Source organism: Solanum dulcamara, chromosome 10 (assembly GCF_947179165.1).
Source record: "Solanum dulcamara chromosome 10, daSolDulc1.2, whole genome shotgun sequence".
NCBI classification, from domain to species: domain Eukaryota; kingdom Viridiplantae; phylum Streptophyta; class Magnoliopsida; order Solanales; family Solanaceae; genus Solanum; species Solanum dulcamara.
The window spans coordinates 18,805,813-18,826,238 of NC_077246.1; the positions used below are offsets into that span (position 1 = coordinate 18,805,813).

General features: G+C 35.7%; 1 protein-coding gene across 1 annotated transcript; it reads left to right on the forward strand.

The window, feature by feature from the left end:
• The first annotated feature begins 6,388 nt into the window (after positions 1-6,388).
• Positions 6,389-7,281, forward strand: LOC129870702 (zinc finger protein 8). Its single transcript, XM_055945545.1, has one exon. The coding sequence runs from the start codon at positions 6,539-6,541 to the stop codon at positions 7,196-7,198; it is 660 nt and encodes a 219-aa protein (XP_055801520.1). The 5' UTR covers positions 6,389-6,538; the 3' UTR covers positions 7,199-7,281.
• Positions 7,282-20,426: the final 13,145 nt, after the last annotated feature.

The window sequence follows — 20,426 nt, forward strand, 5'->3', positions numbered from 1 at the left end:
TTGGAAGTCATTTTATAAAGGTTTGGGATCGAAGGTGAACTTTAGTACTATTTTTCATTCCCAGGCAGATGGTCAGGAAGAGCATACTATTCAACTCTAGAAAATATGTTAAGGTCTTATATCATTGACTTCAAGAGAAGTTTGGAAGACCACTTTCCTCTCATAGAGTTTAAATACAATAATAATTACCACTCTAGCATTCAGATGGCTCCGTATGAAGCACTTTATAAGAGAAGGTGCAGATCTCCGATTAGTTGGTTCAAAGTTGGTGAAGCATTATTAATAGGGACTAACATAGTTCAACGGGCCATGGAGAAGGTCAAGACTATTTAGGAAAGGTTGAAGACCGCAAAGAGCTATCTGAAGTCCTATACTGATGTTAGACGTAGGGACTTAGAATTTTAAGTGATGATTGAGTCTATTTAAAGGTCTTACCTATGGAGAGTATCATGAGATTTGGAAAGAAAGGAAAGCTTAGTCCCTTCTATACTGGTCCATACAAAATTTTGAAGAAATTGGTAAAGTAGCTTATGAGTTAAAGCTACCGGCAGAATTAGTAGTCGTCCACCGAGTGTTTCACATTTCCATACTTAAGAAGTGTATAGATGATCCTTCACTCATCGTAACCATAGAAAATATTGGTTTGAAGGACGGCTTGTCTTATGAGGAGGTTCTAATTAAGATTCTTAATCGCCAGGTTCGCAAGTTGAGGACCAAGGAAGTTGTGTCAATAAAGGTTCTATAGAAAAATCAATTTGTCTATGAGTCTATGTGGGAAGCCGATGAGGACATGAAATATACATACCCTAAGTTTTTCATGCTTCATAATTAAGATATTGAAGGTAAGAGTCCTTATCTTATTTTAGACTTCATACCTATACTTTGTAATTTAGTGTTTTAGTTCCTATGGTAAGTTCATACCTTGTGTTTCTTCAAATAGTTATGAACTTTATAGAAAGATAGCTCATATAAGTTATCTTAAGTTGGTTATCCTAGATTGACCATCATTTGAGGATGAATAATCCCAAGGGAGAGATATTGTAATACCTTACAAATTCTATTCTAAGGATTTGAACCATTTAGCATGAGAGTATAAAATTGGACCAGGTGATATCCTACTTGTACATGTATGGTAAGTTCCATTTATAAGTGTGGTAAGTGTATCGAATGTGGTTTAGGATCATAAGGGACCTCTAACACCAGGTCATGTGCAAAGCTTCTCTATCGATTGAGTTTTTGCATGAGATCATAGAATTGTAAAATTCAAATTAACATAACTCTCAAAATATGAAAGGTTACATGATTCATGAACCATAAAATTAAAGTTCTATGAGTCTTCTTTCCAATTCCATCTACCATTCGCCAATCTAAGTCCGCAGTAAAAAATTACAAGTCATTCACCAAAGAAGCTTCAACCTGACAGTGTGTGACGGTTAGAGTGACGGTCCATCACAAGTTTGATGGCTGGTCACACTTGGGCATCACACATGACCAATAGTCATTTTTGGCATGTTTTGATTGTCTGAATGATAGTTTGTCACCCAAGGAATGCTTCGTCACTCAGACGACGCTAGAATGTGACATTTTGCCAATTTTGTATTTAAAGAGGATATTGTTGTCCTAAAATTTTTTAAAAACTTATCTAAATAACCATGAAACGTGTATGAGGGTTAGAAAAAGTCAATTTTCATTATTCTCAACCCTCACATCCTTTTCTAAAAAAAATTTACGCTCAAAAACTTCAAGAGACACCAAGGTTAGGGTTCATCTTCCAAGATTTTTCTTCAAGATTCACCACTAAGGTATATAAGGTTATCTCCACACGTGGAAAAACCTTGTTATTCCACATGAAATACATTTTCATGGCTCAAAGAACCCACTAAGAATAAATTAGGGTTAGAATAAAACCCCATTTTCTTGAATTGTTCTTGAATCTTCCTGAAATCGAGGACTTTCCATGAAAGTATTTCAATTTTTTGATAACTAGTAAATTTTACTGCACTTCGAGCAGTAATAAAAAATTCTCATTGAATTTAAACAATTTTATAATACTAAATTAATATAGGTATTTTATACTAGATATATGATTTTTTATGTTCAACATATACTATAATTATTTCACTCAAAGAATTGAGGAGGTGCGCACAGCCTACTCCTGAAAATACTAAGAGTTGTAAAAGGTGGAGTTCCCACAGAACATACAAGAATAACTACAGTATGAATAACAAATATCTGACCAATTATCATTTCAAGATGTCATGTCAAAAAGGTAGTAAAATATAAAATAAAAGTATATAGAAAAAGTGAATAGATAAAAAGAAAGTTTAATCTAAAAAAATGGTTAATTTTAAGTCCCCGATAATAATGTCCAAAACATGTTATCCCAAATGCATACACATGTGATATACGTTTGTACAAGTAATAAAATAATAAGATTGAGTGTCAAACCCATATGAACTACAAGAATACTTCTCAAAAATTTTAACGTAAAAAAAAATAATATACCAAACAACCCGTAGTGACCTTTTATTTTTAGATTGGTTTACTGGACCACCGACTAGCCCCCCCGCCCCCCCTCCCCTCTCCCCCCAAAAAAAAAATAACAGAAAATAACAAACACTAATAAAGAAGAACCACCAACTTTAAGTACCTGGTCCTGCTAGAGATTGACCCACAAGACATAATTAAGTTTTTTTTCCCCTTATATACTTCCAACTTAAATAGCATGTTTTATTTTGGATTTTTCACCTAGTATTTGATATTATGTTGAAAATCAACTAATTCGAATTTGTGCATTTCAAAGTTTATTTTTGTGTGACACTATTAATTAGATTTTTTTTATTTCCAAGCTCCAATCCGATATTGATTAAGAAGGGAGAGATTACAGCCATAAAATTGATTTAAATTGCATGTATAAGATCTATTGTGACAATTAATTCGATCCGAAAATCAATTGTATGTACAAGATCTATTGTGACAAATAATTCGATCCGAGTTAGCTAGTTTTGAAGTCCAATTGATTGGAAAAAAATAATTTGTGGTCCAGAATTTGTCACATTTGTTCAGTATGGTCATAAAGTAGAATGGTTTGAAATTAATGGGTATAGCTAAAGCCAAATGTTTCAATAAAATTGACAGATACCAAATTAAAAGGACTTAATGTGGACCTCACGTCCAAACATGGTAATTAAGCATATTGCATATTTAGAAATATCTCTCGTTCTACTAAGAAAAAAGATTGAAGCAAAATCAAAGAAGAGAAAGATTCTTAAGAATAACTAATCACTAGTACATCTTAAGAAAACCACTGCTAAAGTTCAAAATACTTGAGCATTTATTTATGCATTAATTCAGGCATAACTAATATTGTATAAGACGTGATAACTTTTTTTAGTTTTTGAGAAAGATGAACATAATATGTTTTAGTGTGCGATGTTACAAATTTCGATCACATTCATGAAATAATAGTCCTACAATGTACATCTTCTTTCAATTAGCATAATGAGTGATGTTCCTATATCTATTTGAGTTTAAGTAAAATACATGTCCATGTAAATAAGTTTTTACATCATATTAGGTAAACAATATTTGTTGTAATATATAATCTTACTTTTAAGATAATAAACTTTCCATTTCGCTAAAAATTAAACAAGCGTTTTATCTATAAATACTGTTAATGTAAAAGAATTATACTATTATTATATAATTTTAACCCGTGTTTCTATTTTCACCATATAGTAAGTTAGTAACGAATACGAATTACCTACATTTTAAAATCTTGTATTGCACTAATGTGTTCGTAGTTCGACAATTGCCGAAGGCTATAACAAATTATTGACATTTTTAATACCTTAGGAAGTTTTAATCTCAATTTGGGACAACTTGGGTGGAGACTTTGATGGGGTTTGAGTTGAAATTTGAGTTACAGTTCAGAGGAAGAATATGAAGTTTCTGCCATGTATAACTGTGCAATCCTTTTGTATTTGTGTATATCCATATATACTGAGTGTCAAATGGGCGGATTTGATTGAAATTGAGAATATTAAAATGGGTTGAAATGTAAAAATCGGGTTGGGTAATGATCCGCGCAGATTTACATTGGGCTCAAATGGGCTGGGCTCAATTGGGCTAAAATTCGGGTTGGGTCATGACCCGCCCAATTTAACCGACTTAATCTCAATAATTTTAACATATTATTATTTACTTTTTATAACCCTATTTTAAATTTTACTTAAGAAAATAAAAATAAAAATTTACAAATGGATTGATTAATTCTAAAAGATATAAAATAGATAGTAATTGAAGAACCTTAAAACGGGTTGAAATTCAAGATTAAGTTGGATTAATTGAAGATTCTTTTAAAATGGGCTAAGACTTTAATGGATTGAGATTGAACCCAATACAAATTGTCTTGAGCCCAACCCATAAAAGTTTGAGTGGGTTAAGCGGATTACCTATATTTGGGCTTATTTTGACACCTATAATATATGGAAAAATTGTCAAATTACACATCTTATATTTCTATATTTTCAATTATTCCCTACCATTTGTAAAAATTTCAAAAATCTCACTTCTTATACATAGAAATGATGCTGATACATCATGATTTGATACATAAGTACTTTTTATGATATATCGCTAGTTGATACAAACCAAACACAAAATGTATCAGTAAAACATATGTTTTACTGCTATTTTTGTTGTGTTCATGATATATTAGGTGTTATAAGCTGATTCATAAGTTTTATTGATATTACAATGTTTGGTTTGTATCAACTAGCGATGTATCATGAAAATGACTTATGTATCAAATCGCAATGTATCAGCGTTAGGGGTGTACATGGACCGGGTTGGTTCGAATTTTTTTACAAACCAAACCAAACCATTTGTGTCGGGTTATTAAATCTATAAACCAAACCAAACCAATAAAAGTCGGGTTTTTTGATCAATTTTTTCTCGGATTTTTCGGGTTGGTTCGGATTTTTTACAAACCAAACCAAACCATTTATAGCCGAATAGGGTTTTCTAATTACATAACATGTTTTGGGCTTCCGGCGTTCATTTTCTTATGAACTTTTTGTATATTATTTAGATGGCCTTTTTGTATATTATTTAGATGAGTTTCTCAAGTCCAAATCTAAATGTAAGAAAGAAAACAAAAATTATGAAAAATTTTAAGAAAATATTTATAAATTACATTTTAATAAATATTTTTATGTATAACATAATTTAAAAGTAATATATCTATAATCGGATCGGTTTGGGTTCGGTTTGACTTTTTTTAATTAAAACCAAACCAACCCTATAATGGTCGGGTTTTTTTTCAAACACCAAACCACTAGTCGGGTTTTTTTCCGGTTTGATTTGGTTTGTCGGTTTGGTGCGGTTTATCGGTTTGCCCTGTACAACCCTAATCAGCGTCATTCGTATGTATTAAAAATCTGAAAAAGAGGAAATTCGGGTAATTACCAAAAAAAATTGGGATAAATTATAATTGATTTTTTTCACTATGAAATTTAAAAACATACACATATACTCATCCCTCTTTGAGATTCGTGGTATCATATAAGAACTTTTCTACTCAATGTCATATAAGCAAATCCTTGCAATGTCATTTTTCTACAATAAATTGATGTAGAACTAAAATTAGGAAACAAAACATAAATTTCCTTCTGTTTTTTCAAAGAGAAAAATAATAAGAATTTTAGTGGTAAAAAACTTGGATTAGCGTGACAACTTTGAATTTTTATTTTCTTTTTTCGTTTGTTCCAATCCCCAAAGGAATACCTTCCTCTTTTAGAGTTCTTAATGTTATGGGACCAAAAATGAATAGAAGAGTTATTAATTGATTTCTTTCTTTTTTTTGTTACTAGGAGTTGGTTCGACATTGATCTACGATCTGAAGTGTTTGACTTAAGCTTGTTTTGTTATATCATATTTATAGTACATTTTTCATGCGTTGAGATTTAAAACTTATTCCTTACTGAAGATGCGAGAATTTTAGATATACAAAGTATAGTCCAAACCTCAAGATAGGTTCTTGAGTAATTAAGCAAGCGATATTTAGTGTGAACAAAATCAACAACATTCTTCTTCTCAACTTCTCTCAGATAAGGTTTTTGTTTCTACACAACAATGAGGAAGAGAACTAAACATTTCATATACTAAACATTGGAGGAAACCAACTTTAAAAAACAGACAAAAGTTTGGGAAAAATTACAAGTGCGTCAATATTATAAATATGGAGGACTATTAATAGAATAAATGAAAGAATCAGAATAATTTTGAGTGTAAGCCTAAAGATAAAGGACTATTTTGAACCATTTCACAAAAAATTGTGTGTGGCTGTGTGAGGTCACACTACATATATTGAAAGGTCAGCTCCAATTATCCTTGGATCAGACCACTTCATTTATAACTGGTCCCTCTATGCCCATACGTCTCCAAGTAAAGAAATATAGACAACACAGTCCTTTGCTTCGCCTTATATCCTTTTTCTTCCAAATACTCTCTCACACACACACAGAGTAACTCTCTCATGGAGAAGACAGACAGAGAAACTCATGATTTCATGAACGTGGAGTCTTTCTCTCAGCTACCCTTTATCCGTCCAGGTCCAGGTCCAGCACTGCCTAAAGAAAAGGCCGGCATTAGGCTTTTTGGGAAAGAATTTGGAGCTGATGGTGATGCTGCAACCGAGGAATCAGAATCCAATGAAATTAAAGAGAACAATAATACCATTAGTAGCCGGAAATTCGAGTGCCATTACTGTTGCAGGAATTTCCCGACTTCACAAGCCTTAGGAGGACATCAAAATGCGCATAAGAGAGAACGACAGCATGCTAAAAGAGCTCATCTTCAATCTGCAATGGTCCATGGTGCAGCTTTCACTGAAGCAAATAATATTTATGGCATAATGAATTATCGCCTTCCTAATTACCATCATCCATCAGCATGGATGACAAACACTAGCAGATTTTATGCAAGTCCTTACACTTCTCATCAAACACCGCCTATAAATGGAAGTCCTTTAGCCTTCTGGAGGATCCCACCACCAACTAATAATTCTTCTAATTTTGGTCGTGAACGCTCCGTGATGCCAGTGTTTCCTGCTAATAATCAGGATTTCAAGCCTTCTCCAATCATCAATACTACTTCAACTTCTCAAGACCATGTGAGTTTAGATCTACACTTGTGAAATATTTGGAATTTCCAATCTAATTAAAATTCTTTAATCTTGGGCACAATTTCTTACATGCACCATATTTAAAGCTTTTCTTATTTCAGGAACCTTTAATTAGCCTACCGACGTTATATAAATGACATAATTTTAGTATATATATGCACTTCTCTTTCTTCTTCAATTTAATTCTCTACTCAATTACACTTGTAAAGCAGCCAGTAAAACTTTTGTCGGTCAGATTCAAGAATTTAGCCGCTTCATGCACTCCCATCTTAAATTCATTTTTTGGTAAAGAGCTTAACTTCATTTGCTACTTATTTCGAGGGTTTAATTTGGTGCTAATGTGAAGAATGTTTGGCCGTGGGTTATTATAATAACTAGTTTAATGTGTCTGGCATTAATCAATAAAATAATATATAGGAACAAAATTATTAAAAAATAGTAATTGATATTAAAATAGATGTATCTATTTAAATAACATAAATAAATATTGTATCTCAAATATGCTATCATTAGTTGTAGCTCAACTTTTCTTTTACAAATAATTTGTAGAGTTTATATTCTTTATTCTTAATCGATTTTAAAGTATTTTCACTCTTGTTTTGTTGTGATACTCTCTTTGATGGATCCTTTTTTTTTTATAAGTGGCATTATTATGAAACTTTTCTTTTATAAGTCTTTTTCTTATTTGATTAAGGTAATAATTTATTTGAGGTAAAATTGTAAAAGTTTATTTACAAAATACATTTTATACAAAATTTGTCAATGAAAAAATAGAGTTGAGGGAACAGACAAAGGTCATCATGATGGAGGAAGATGAATCCAAATACAATTTGGGAGAAGTCTTTCATTTGTCTTTAGAGTTTGAACACACACTTGCCTATATAATTTCGAATACAATTTAATTATCTCTAACTTTTAATACTACTATTTTCCACAATTAATATATCCGCACAAAAAAATCCTTCTTAAGGTAAAATATTTCTTTCACTAACCGTAATTGAATTAGAAGTCATAAATGTTAGAACTGTTAATATAATTCAAATAAGAAAAGATTTAAGAAACAAAATTTTAGTTTATTTTAAAGTATATAAGGAATTCTTACATTTTATAAATCTATTTTTAATTTAAATAGTCTCCTTATATAAATTCAAGACTATATTCTTAACTATTACAAATAAGTAAAGATTTAAGTATTTTGAATAAAATAATAAATGACAATTCAATTAACAATTCTCTATCAAAAATAAACGATCGTTTATTATTGTAAACTTCAAGAACAAACTAAATATTTTAAAAACTTACCTTAAATCAGTAACAAATTTATCTCTTTAATTATAGATGCTATTAGAATGTCAATTGGTACAAGAACCCCCTATGTCAATTTTGGAAGAATGGTATAAAATCTAAATAAAGAGAGACATGACTTAGTAATTCCTTAAATGGTTGAAGGAATTCTACCCTAAAATGATTCCTACAAGAAAATAAATTAAGTCCGTATAAAAATGAATTTAAATCGTAGTTTTTGGGTTTTTCAATTAAAAGAATCATTGCATAAACACATCTAATGAATACTCCACTTAAAAAGAATTTAATTATTGACTACTTTTTTTGAATCAAGACTATTTTAGTTGGAAAAAACATTTCCCGTGTAGGAATTTAATCATAATAAGAAAATTTTCTCCATTTAATTTTTATTATGTTTATTATAATCAATATTTAATATCATTAAAATAATGGTATAATAATTGAAAGAAAATAAAAAAAAGACAATTTATCTAAAGCGAAGTCTTTTAATGAATGATACAAAGTTCAAATAACATTTCTAAGAGTTTTCATGTTTTTAATATAGTATAGATATATATAGTTTCACTCCTAGCCATGATAGCGCAAAATAATAATACAACACTTAAAAGATTATTAGTAGCCCAAGTTAACCAAGTACTCCACCCGTTTTAACTTAATGATATACTTTTGACTTGTCAGGGAGTTTAACAAATTATATTATAATACTTTTGAATTTTATGATCTTACATTAATAATAGATAAAATTTATCAAAATGTTCTTTAATCTTATAATTTTAAGCATGTCAAGTGAAAAGTTCAAAATTATATAGTTGCCGAATTTTTATTTTTATTTTTTTTGAAACGGAAGAAATTCTAAAAAGATACATTAATATGGCAATATTTTTATACAGAGTCGTGTATATCAAACTAAGATTGTACACGTGTTTTTTCTAGTTTTGTCACTATAATTTTTTTTTGTTTAGAGACAAATGAAATCCGTCGCTACGCTATTTTGGTTTAGCGATGGAATATTGTCCGTCGCTACTTTGCTCATAGGTAACCGATTAGCAACAAAAAAATGAATCCTTCGGAAGCTTAGCGACGGATTCGCTACGGAAGTTATCCGTTGGCATGATTAGCGAAAAAAATATGTCGCTGTTTTTGCAATCTACGTCGCTAATTTTGTAAGTTATTTAGTCGTCTCATTTTATTGGCGACCAACTATTTGGCGCTAATTCCATCGCTATTTTTTATAAAATTCTACCTTTCTTTTATCGACAAAAAATATGTGTCACTGGATTTTTAATTTGTCGCTAATTTTATAAATTATTTCATCGTCTCATCATATTGGGCGACCAAATATTTGTCGCTAATTCTATCGCCATTCATTTAGTGAAAAACAATAATGTGTCACAAACCTTTCGGTAATTTTTTATTTGTATAATATTTTAAATATATTTGTTCAACACATTATATAATCAGAAAAAGGGAAAAGACATAAATTCCCCCATAAAGTTATACCGAAAAATTAGTTACACACTTAAACTATCATGGCGACCTATTACATACCTAAACTACCTAAAAGTGAAACTATTACCACTTACAACTAACGTGGCAAAAAAGAAGGAGCAGCGCATCAAATTCTGTAAAGTAAAAAAAATAAATTAAAAAAACAAAATCACCCGACCCCACATCCTTTCTTCTTCACACCCACCTACCCTCTTCTTTTTCACACCCACCTCCATTTACTTCCATTTTGAATCTTTACTTTTTTTCTTTCAAAACTCATTAAAGTAAAAAAATTTAAAAAACCAAATCACCCCCCCCCCCCCCCCCCCCCCGCGTTCTTTCTTCTTCACACCCACCTACCCTTTTCGTCTTTACACTCACCTCTATTTACTTTCCATTTTGAATCTTGATTTTTTTTTTTCAAAACCCATTAAGAAGAAGAAACATTCTTCTCCCCATTTTGGTGGAGAAGACGAGTGGGGTTTTGGGGTGGGTGGGTCGGATGAGTGATTAATAATTAATTAGAAGTTAATTAGTATAAAATATAGTTAATAAAAGAAAAATTAATTAATAAAGAAAACAAATATAAAAAATCAAATAGTTATGTCACGACCCAACATGGGCCTAGTCGTAACACGATGATTGAAGCCCCGAGGGGCTCCAACCAAGCCTCTTGTACATATCATAAGCATACATAAGGTAAAACAAAAGACGAAAACATCATAAGATAGTCTAAACCATGAATAGAAATTTAAGAACGTCACATGACAACATAAACTCGAAACATTTTTCCAACTAGATGCCTCTACTCATGAATATGAGCGGGGGCTAAGACATGTACCTAGCTCACACTCAATATGAAACATAGAAAAAGTCTTTAAAAGCAATAACTAACTCGATAACTAGTCCCTAATAAATGAGGACTCACCACAAACACTGTTGGATAGGAAAGCTTAACTAGCCATGTAGATGAGTGTGATCTTCAACCTCAACCGCTACATTATGAGACAATGTAGGCAAAAAGTATGTATTAGTATGTTGGAATGTACTAAGTATAAGGGCGTGACATGCAACGTATATCATGGAATGCAATGATCAAGTAAATCACATGATAAGATGAGGTAAGTAAAGACATGAGAAAAATCATATTGACCAAAGCATTAAAAAACATAATTTAAAATCATAGCATACATAAGAGATCATACATATGTGGGATAGGAATCATAACCGAAAATAAAACCATACGAGCTATAACATGAAATTCCGTTGTCTCCTCATACAATGAGAAAAAAAGGGAATCTACTTGTCAAGGTAGACTCTACCCCGCTAGGCGGGTCATGCATACGCTATATGTGGATCCAATAGCTAAGCCATGAAGGCAACCTACAGTGGAACGTAGTTTATGGGACATGAGGCTGTTACTAAGGCTTTTGGTAAGGCCCCCACCTCAATTCCATTCGGTGCTAAGTCAAATCCCACGGAATACATATATTGCATAGAAATCATAATTACATATATCATAGTCATGATCATAGGTTTGAAATCATAGAGTAGCTCATTTTCATAACATACTTGTAATGTGAGAATTGTTCTTTCATTATTATAATCATATTTGCATAATTCATATCGTTAGACATTAGGTCACCCCATAGGGCCCTAAGTCACCTTTTGTCAGGCCCCGGGAGGGTACCCTAGGTGTGGCCGGCACTCAAAAGCTATTTTTGGCCTCCAAGCGAACCACCTGGTCCAGTCACACATTCATTCAAACACATTCTCTTAGCGAAAGACTCAATTAATGAAGTACTAGTCATAATTCAGGGCCCAAGGCCAAATAACTATCAAATCAACCAAACAGTTATAGAGGAACTACTCAAAAGAACAATCCAACATTTCTACGCTCTGGTCTATGAAGCCTCTATCAACAATCTAGGAGGTGCCAATGACAAACCCATGGCTACCAACAATCAAAATAAAGGAAACAACACAAAACTATATAGGAAACTTAACATCCCCCGAAAACTAGGAGGACTCACCAACTAGCTGGGAGTGTGTGGATCTTCAACGGTGCACCAGTTGATGATTTCTAGCACTTATCTCTGCATCATGAAACGATGGAAGCCAAATGACATCAGTACATGAAATGTATGAGTATGTAAAATGGCCGAATGAAACGAACATCAAGGAAGAATCAAATCAACTCAGAATCTCAACTCAAGAGAAATAACAACTCAATCAAGTGTCCTAAGTATAAACAAGAATATGGTTTAGACGGGACCAATCATATACCATTCAACTCAATCCGACTTAGAGTACTATCAAGACCTATATGGGGGTTTCTATTATCCGACAATCATCACTTATGAGCCAGTGAAACTACAATAAACCGACGTTGTTGCCGCATCCGTTCATACTTTGCCAGGGTATGAACGAATTAACCAATTATGGATCCAATCCAACCAAGTCCTATAATGTCAGGACAATAATTTTGGGGAAGCATCCAACTTTAACGGTTCACTCCCCTCCTACGTTTGGCGATGTAGTTATTGGGTTCGAGTATGGACTATACTCTTGCCTAATTCGGTGCTCGATACTCCTCCCAAGACTCAATGCTCATAAAACTCCATCAAATCAAATCAATCAAATCATATCGACAAGTCTCATTACAACCTTGTCAACTCATCAACTCTATTACAATCAAACCTCTCCCAATCATACAATCCGATCAATCTCAATCATATTTTTTAAGAGTAGATTAAATATGCATTTATAACAACATACAAATCTATCCAATCGTTCCTCCATTCATTTAAAAAATCTTTTGGGACTCACCACAACTCCAAGGTTTTAAATCAACAATTCAAGATAAACAACATATTTAAGAAAATTATCATTTTTGTCATAATTCACATAGTTAAGAAAATCAATGAAGCATGTTTAACAACTCATCTTCATCGACTCATGCTAACAAGAAGATTTTAGAAATTTCTTAGCTCAACTATATCAACACAACAAGAATCAAATTACTAGATGACAAGACTTATTTGGACATAAGCCTATCAAGAAACTCCATCCTTATGAACATTTAATCCTCAAAGAAAGTGTAGGGCACATGGGTGGACTCAACCCATGTTTTGAGTAGCCTTACATACCTTAGAATAGTTTCTTGAAGAAACCTTGTTGTTGGGTCTTCAATGGAAAGCTTGAATCTTGAAGCTCTTGGAGGCACTTCTTGTTGGAGAAGGATTTGGAGAAGAAGAAGAAGAGAGGAAAATTTTCTAGGGCTTTTAGAGAGAGAGAGAGGCTAAAAATATGGTCCAAAAACATTCAAGGCTTGATACATATATAATTTGGATAATTCCCAAATTGCCCTTTCTCCAAATTCTAAAAAATAGGCTAAAAATGCTCTTGGCGTGATAGTGGCGCATCGCACCATTGCAGCGCCAGGTCGATTAGGCCTAAAATATGCTCACCTGTTAGTGGCGCACCGCTCCAAGGACCAAACTACTGAGGCATGTTCTTGGTGCAATAGTGGCACGTCGCGCCCTTCCAGCGCCAAGGCCATATTTTCTGAGTTGTACAAAATAGACTTGAAAACCCTGCACACCTCGTAGTGGCGTGCTGCGCCAGGGACCAAACTACTGAGGCTTGTTCCTGGCGCGATAGTGGCGCGTCGTGCCACTACAGCGCCAAGCCCAGATTTCCAGCAGTTGCACCCCAGGCCTGAAATTCCTGCCGTGCTAGTTCAACTTAGGATCATCGTATATTTTGACTCCGAACTGCAAAAATTACATTCTTGGTGGCGTTGGAAAGAAGACTCGACAACCTTTAATTTAATAGGTCATAGTCCACCCATATTGTCGTCTTTCAAAAGATAGGGTTGTTAGAAGTCGACTCCTTAAACGAACTTATCCAAAAACTTAGCCATGACGAACCTTTTGGACTTAGCTTGGTCCTAGGGGTTCTTTGTGACCCCACATCATCTCCAACACTCTTCAATTACTCAGGAACTCATCTTAACTCAAGCATAAACTTCACAATAATAGAGTTCGACCTTACTCAAATACAAAAAAGGTTTGAATCTTAGGGGAAATTTTTTGGGGGGTGTTACAATATCTCCCCCTTGGGATCATTCATCCTCGAATGACGAGTAAACCAAGAATGGAAATCGAGGTACAAATCACAATCAGAATTCAGTCATTGAACCAATCACATTCTCAAACAAATTACTAGTCAAGCTTAAAATGCACAAACGAATTTAAGTCAAGGAAATGGATATTACCTTCAACATTCTCATCGGTAGGCACGAATAGATGTGGATATTTAGATTTCATGTCTTCCTCCGCTTCCCATGTGGCTTCCTCAACAAATTGATTTCTCCATAGGACTTTGACTGAGGCAATCTCTTTGTTCCTCAATTTGCGAATTTGGCGATCAAGAATTTGGATCGGAACCTCTTCATAGGATAAGCTATCCTTAACTTCAATACTATCAATGGGGACTACAAACGAGGGATCGCCTAAGCACTTCTTCAACATCAAAACGTGAAATACTGGGTGAATAGAGGCTAGCTCCGAGGGTAACTCCAACTCATAGGCGATACTCCCAATCTGCCTCGTAATCTGATAAGGACTAATATATCGAGGTCTAAGCTTCCCCTTCCTTCCAAACCTCATGACACCCTTCATGGGTGACACTTTCAAATACACCCAATCATCCACCTCAAACTCTAAGTCTCTCCTCCTCACATCGGTGTAAATTTTTTGGCAGCTTTGGGATGTCTTTAGCCTGTCTTGAATAACTCTCACCTTCTCCATGACTTGGTGAACAAAATCAGGCCCAATCAAATCAACTTCACCAACCTCAAACCACCCAATGGGTGATCTACACCTCCTCCCATACAAATCTTCATAAGGAGCCATTTGAATGCTTGCATGATAGCTATTATTATATGCAAACTCTATGAGAGGTAAGTGATCATCCCAATTTTCTTTGAAGTCAAGCATACAAGCTCTCAACATATCCTCCAACGTCTGTATGGTGCGCTCCGCTTGGCCATCCGTTTGGGGATGAAAGGCCGTACTAAGGTTCACCTTTGAACCCAGTCCCTTCTAAAAGGATCTCTAGAATTTAGAAGTGAATTGAGCTCCTCGGTCTGAGATGATAGACAAGGGGACCCCATGCAATCTGATGATCTCCTGAATGTATAACTTTGCATAATCTTCTGCGGTGCTAGTAGTTTTAACTGCCAAGAAGTGAGCTGATTTCGTCATTCTATCCACAATCACCCAAATCGAATCATGTTATTTTTGGGACATCAGCAAACCTTTGATAAAGTCCATATTAATCATCTCCCACCTCCATTCTGGAATGTCTATATTTTGAGCCAAGCCACATGGCCTTTGATGCTCAACTTTCACCTATTGGCAATTCAGACACTTAGAAACGAATTCTGTAATATTTCTCTTCATCCCACTCCACCAATAGATTTCCCTCAAGTCATGATACATTTTTGTAGAGCCGAGATGAATAGAGTATCTGGAACTGTGTGCTTCAGCATAATCCTCTCTCGAACATCACCGACATCAGGTACACACAACCTATTTTGGTACCTTAACACACCATCTCCCCCTTTGGTAAAAACCATCACCTCTTGCTTATGAACAACTTCCTTCAATTGGAGAAGGATGGGATCTTGGTCTTCCTTTTCTTTTACCTCCGTCACGAGTGAGGATACAACCCCATCCTGAATATTAACTCCACCTTCATTGTTCTCTTCAAGATGAACTCCCAATCGGGCTAATCTGTGCACCTCCTTAGCCAATTCTTTCCTTCCCTCATCCACATGGGCAGTTCTACCCATAGATAACCTGCTAAGAGCATCAACAACAACATTAGCTTTACTTGGATGGTAAAGGATGCTCATATCGTAGTCTTTAAGTAGTTTGAGCCATCTCCTTTGCCTCAGGTTGAGTTCCTTCTGGCTAAAGACGTATTGTAAGCTCTTGTGATCAGTGAACATATCAACATGCACTCCATACAAGTAGTGGCGCCAAAGTTTAAGGGTAAATACCATAACTACCAGTTCAAGGTTATGAGTTGGGTAATTCCTCTCATGAACCTTAAGCTGTCTTGAAGCATAAGCTATCACTTTCCCCTTCTGCATCAGCACACAACCCAAACCAACTCTAGATGCATCACAATAGATCACAAAACCTTCTATTCCATCGGGCAAGGTTAGAATAGGAGTAGTGGTTAGCTTGGTCTTCAATTTCTGGAAACTCTCCTCACAAGCATCGGACTATTAGAACTTAGCCTTCTTTTGGGTCAGTTTGGTCAATGGTGATGATATGGATGAGAATCCCTCTACAAACCTTCGATAATAGCCGGCCAAACCCAAGAAGCTTCTTATCTCTATCGGGGACATGGGTCTGGGCCAATTCTTCACTGCCTCAATCTTCTGAGCATCAACCTGAATACCATCTCCAGATACAATGTGTCCTAGAAAAGCCACTGATGCAAGCCAAAATTCACATTTGGAGAACTTTGCATACAATACCTGGTCCTTCAGAGTTTGCAAGATGACTCTAAGATGATGGGCGTGCTCCTCCTTATTCTTGGAGTAAATCAAGATATCATTTATGAATACAATCACAAACATATCAAGGTACGGTTTAAATACTCGGTTCATGAGATCCATAAAAGCTGCGGGGGCATTAGTCAACCCAAAGGACATCACCAAGAACTTAAAGTGGCCATAGCGGGTCCAAAAAGCTGTCTTTGGGATATCACACTCCCTCACCTTCAACTGATGGTAGCCCAATCTTAGGTCTATCTTTGAGAAATAAGTGGCACCCTGAAGTTGATCAAATAAGTCGTCTATTCTGGGGAGAGGGTACTTGTTCTTTATGGTAACCTTGTTCAGCTGCCTGTAGTCAATACACATTCTAAGGGATCCATCTTTCTTTCGAACAAATAGGATCGGAGCACCCCATGGTGAGACACTCGGCCTAATGAATCCCTTATCTAACAAGTCTTTCAACTGTTCTTTCAACTCTTTCAACTCAGCCGGAGCCATTCTATATGAAGGGATTGAGATAGGCTGGGTATCAAGAAGGACATCAATCCCAAAGTCGATCTCCCTATTAGAAAGGACTCCAGGCAGATCTTCAGGAAAGACGTCAGGAAACTCATTGACAATTGGGACTGACTCAAAGGATGGTGACTCAACATTGTCATCTTTCACTCGGACAATGTGATAGATACACCCTTTTGAGATTAGCTTCCTGGCCCTAAGGTAGAAAATAAACTTACCCTTAGGCACAATAAGACTACCCTTCCATTTTATGACAATCTCATTCGGGAATTTGAACGTGACAATCTGAGTCCTATAATTAATAGAGGCATAACAGACATAATGCTAGTCCATGCCAAGGATCACATCGAAATCAACCATGTCCAGCTCAACCAAGTCAGCCAAGGTATCCCTGTGATGAATTGACATAGTACAATCTCTATAGACTCTCTCAGCTAAGACGAATCACCGACAGGAGTAGCTACACTGAAAGGCTCAAGAAGACGTTCAGGAATTTTATTAAATTTACTAGCCATGCAAGTGGTCATAAAAGATAGTGTGGCACCCGGATCCATCAAAACATAATAGTCAAGAGAAAGGACTTGAATCATACCCGTCACAACATTTGAAGAGTTCTCCTGATCTTGACGACTACCCATGGCATATAGTCGGTTTGTACCTCTGCTCGTACTTGAAGCAGCGCCTTTCTAATTACCTCTAGCTGGTGGTACGGTAGTAGAATAGTGGGCTCTGTTCCCCCATGCTGGACACTCCTTCTGAAAATGGTCTATTTGGCCGCATTTATAACAACCAACCCTTCCCGCTCTACATTCTCCCAAGTGGAGCTTACCACACTTGACGCATGGTGGCTTCCTTTCCGAACCTTGACCCACGCTAGCTTAGGATTGAGAACCCTGGGGTCTGAAATTATGGCGACTCTGCCCTTGCCGATCATACCTATTCTACGGCATAGGTGTATTGGCGGTAGATGAGGCATAGTTGGAAGTTCTCTTCTGGAAGAAAGACCTGTTGCCCTTGTTTTGCTTCTGTTCATTCTCCTGCCCAGCTGACCTTGCCCTCTTGCTCAGATGCTTCTCTTTGTCTTTTCTCTTCTCATCCTCCACATGTTGAGCGTACACCATTAATCTTGAAATATCCATATCGGAGATTAACAATGCCGCTTTGCACTCCTTCTTCACATGTCTTCCCAAACTGGAGATAAATTTCCTCATCTTCGACCTCACATCTGGGATCATCTCTGGAGCATACCTGGACAGCTGGATGAACTTCAGGCTGTACTCCTTAATAGTCATGTCTTCTTGTTTCAGATTCACAAACTCCTCCACTTTCGCTTTCTTCAATTTTCGGGGAAAGAAGTGGTCAAGAAAGGCTCCCTCGAATTCATCCCACATAGCAGGTTCAGCATCCTCACCTCTACCTTATTCCCTTTGGTTTTACCAAAGTTTTCCACATCCTTGAGTTGATAAGACACCAACTCAAATCCCTCAATTTCTGTAGCATGCATAGCTTTCAGAATTTTCCATATCTCATCAATAAAATTTTAGGGATCTTCATCAACCTTAGAACTCGTGAATGCCGGCGGATTCATTCTCAAAAAGTCTCTAATTCTAGTAGCGGCAGACAACTCTTGGGAACTAGAGCTAAGAGTCGGCAAACTCTGGTTACCATTTCGGGCAGCCACTAATTGACTGAGCATAGCAATCGCCCCTCGAAATTCTGCCTCAGAAGTGGGTGCAGGTGGAGTAGCAGGCACTTGGGGTGCCTTTGCATATCTTGCGGGTCGACCTCTAGCCCTCGATGGGTGTACCTCTGACTGGGGCATCTCTAGGTTATCAATATTCCTCTGGCTAGCCGTACATTTAGAGGGCATTATCTGTAACGTATAAACGCACGAATTAGAAAGAAGTTTTATAGAGTTTAACTCTATCGCACGAATTCAGAGTATGATAGAAGTGAAACAATTCCTAATGTCTTATAGCCTTCTGATTATAAGTGTGGTGCACAACACACCCATAAGCAAGACTCTACTAGACACGGCTTCATAGACTTCCTAGGACTCTTGAACTCTGTCCTCTGATACCATATTTGTCACGCCCCGGGAGGGTACCCTAGGTGTGGCCGGCACTCAAAAGCTATTTCTGGCCTCCAAGCGAACCACTTGGTCCAGTCACACATTCATTCAAATACATTCTCTCAGCGGAAGACTCAATCAATGAAGTACTAGTCATAATTCAGGGCCCAAGGCCAAATAACTATCAAATCAACAAAACAGTTATAGAGGAACTACTCAAACAAACAATCCAACATTTGTACGCTCTGGTCTATGAAGCCTCTATCAATAATATAGGAGGTGCCAATGAAAATCCCATGGCTACCAACAATCAAAATAAAGGAAACAACAAAAAACTATACAGGAAACTCAACATCCCCCAGAAACTAGGAGGACTCACCAACTAGCTGGGAGTATGTGGATCTTTAACAGTGCGTCGGTTGATGATCTCTAGTACCTGTTTTTGCATCATGAAACGATGCAGGCCAAATGGCGTTGGTACATGAAATGTACGAGTATGTAAAATGGCTGAATGAAACGAACATCAAGGAAGAATCAAATCAACTCGAAATCTCAACTCAAGAGAAATAACAACTCAATCAAGTGTCCTAAGTCTAAACAAGAATATGGTTTAGATGGGACCAATCACATACCATTCAACTCAATCCGACTTAGAGTACTATCAAGACCTATATGAGAGTTTCTCTTATCCGACAACCATCACTTATGAGCCAGTGAAAGTACAACAAACTGACGTTGTTGCCGCATCCGTTCATACTTTGCCAGGGTATAAACGAATCAACCAATTATGGATCCAATCCAACGAAGTCCTATAATGTCAGGACAATAATTTTGGGGAAGCATCCGACTTTAACGGTTAAATCCCCTCCTATGTTTGGCGACGTAGTTATTGGGTTCGAGTATGGACTATACTCTTGCCCAATTCGGTACTCGATACTCCTCCCAAGACTCAATGCTCATAAAACTCCATCCAATCAACTCAATCAAATCATATCGACAAGTCTCATTAAAATCTTGTTAACTCATCAACTCTATCACAATCAAACCTCTCCCAATCATACAATCCGATCAATCTCAATCATATTTTTCAAGAGTAGATTAAATATGCATTTATAACAACATACAAATCTATCCAATCGTTCTTCCATTCATTTAACAAATCTTTTTGGACTCACCACAACTCCAAGGTTTTAAATCAATAATTCAAGATAAACAACATATTTAAGAAAATTAGCATTTTTGTCATAATTCACATAGTTAAGAAAATTAATGAAGCATGTTTA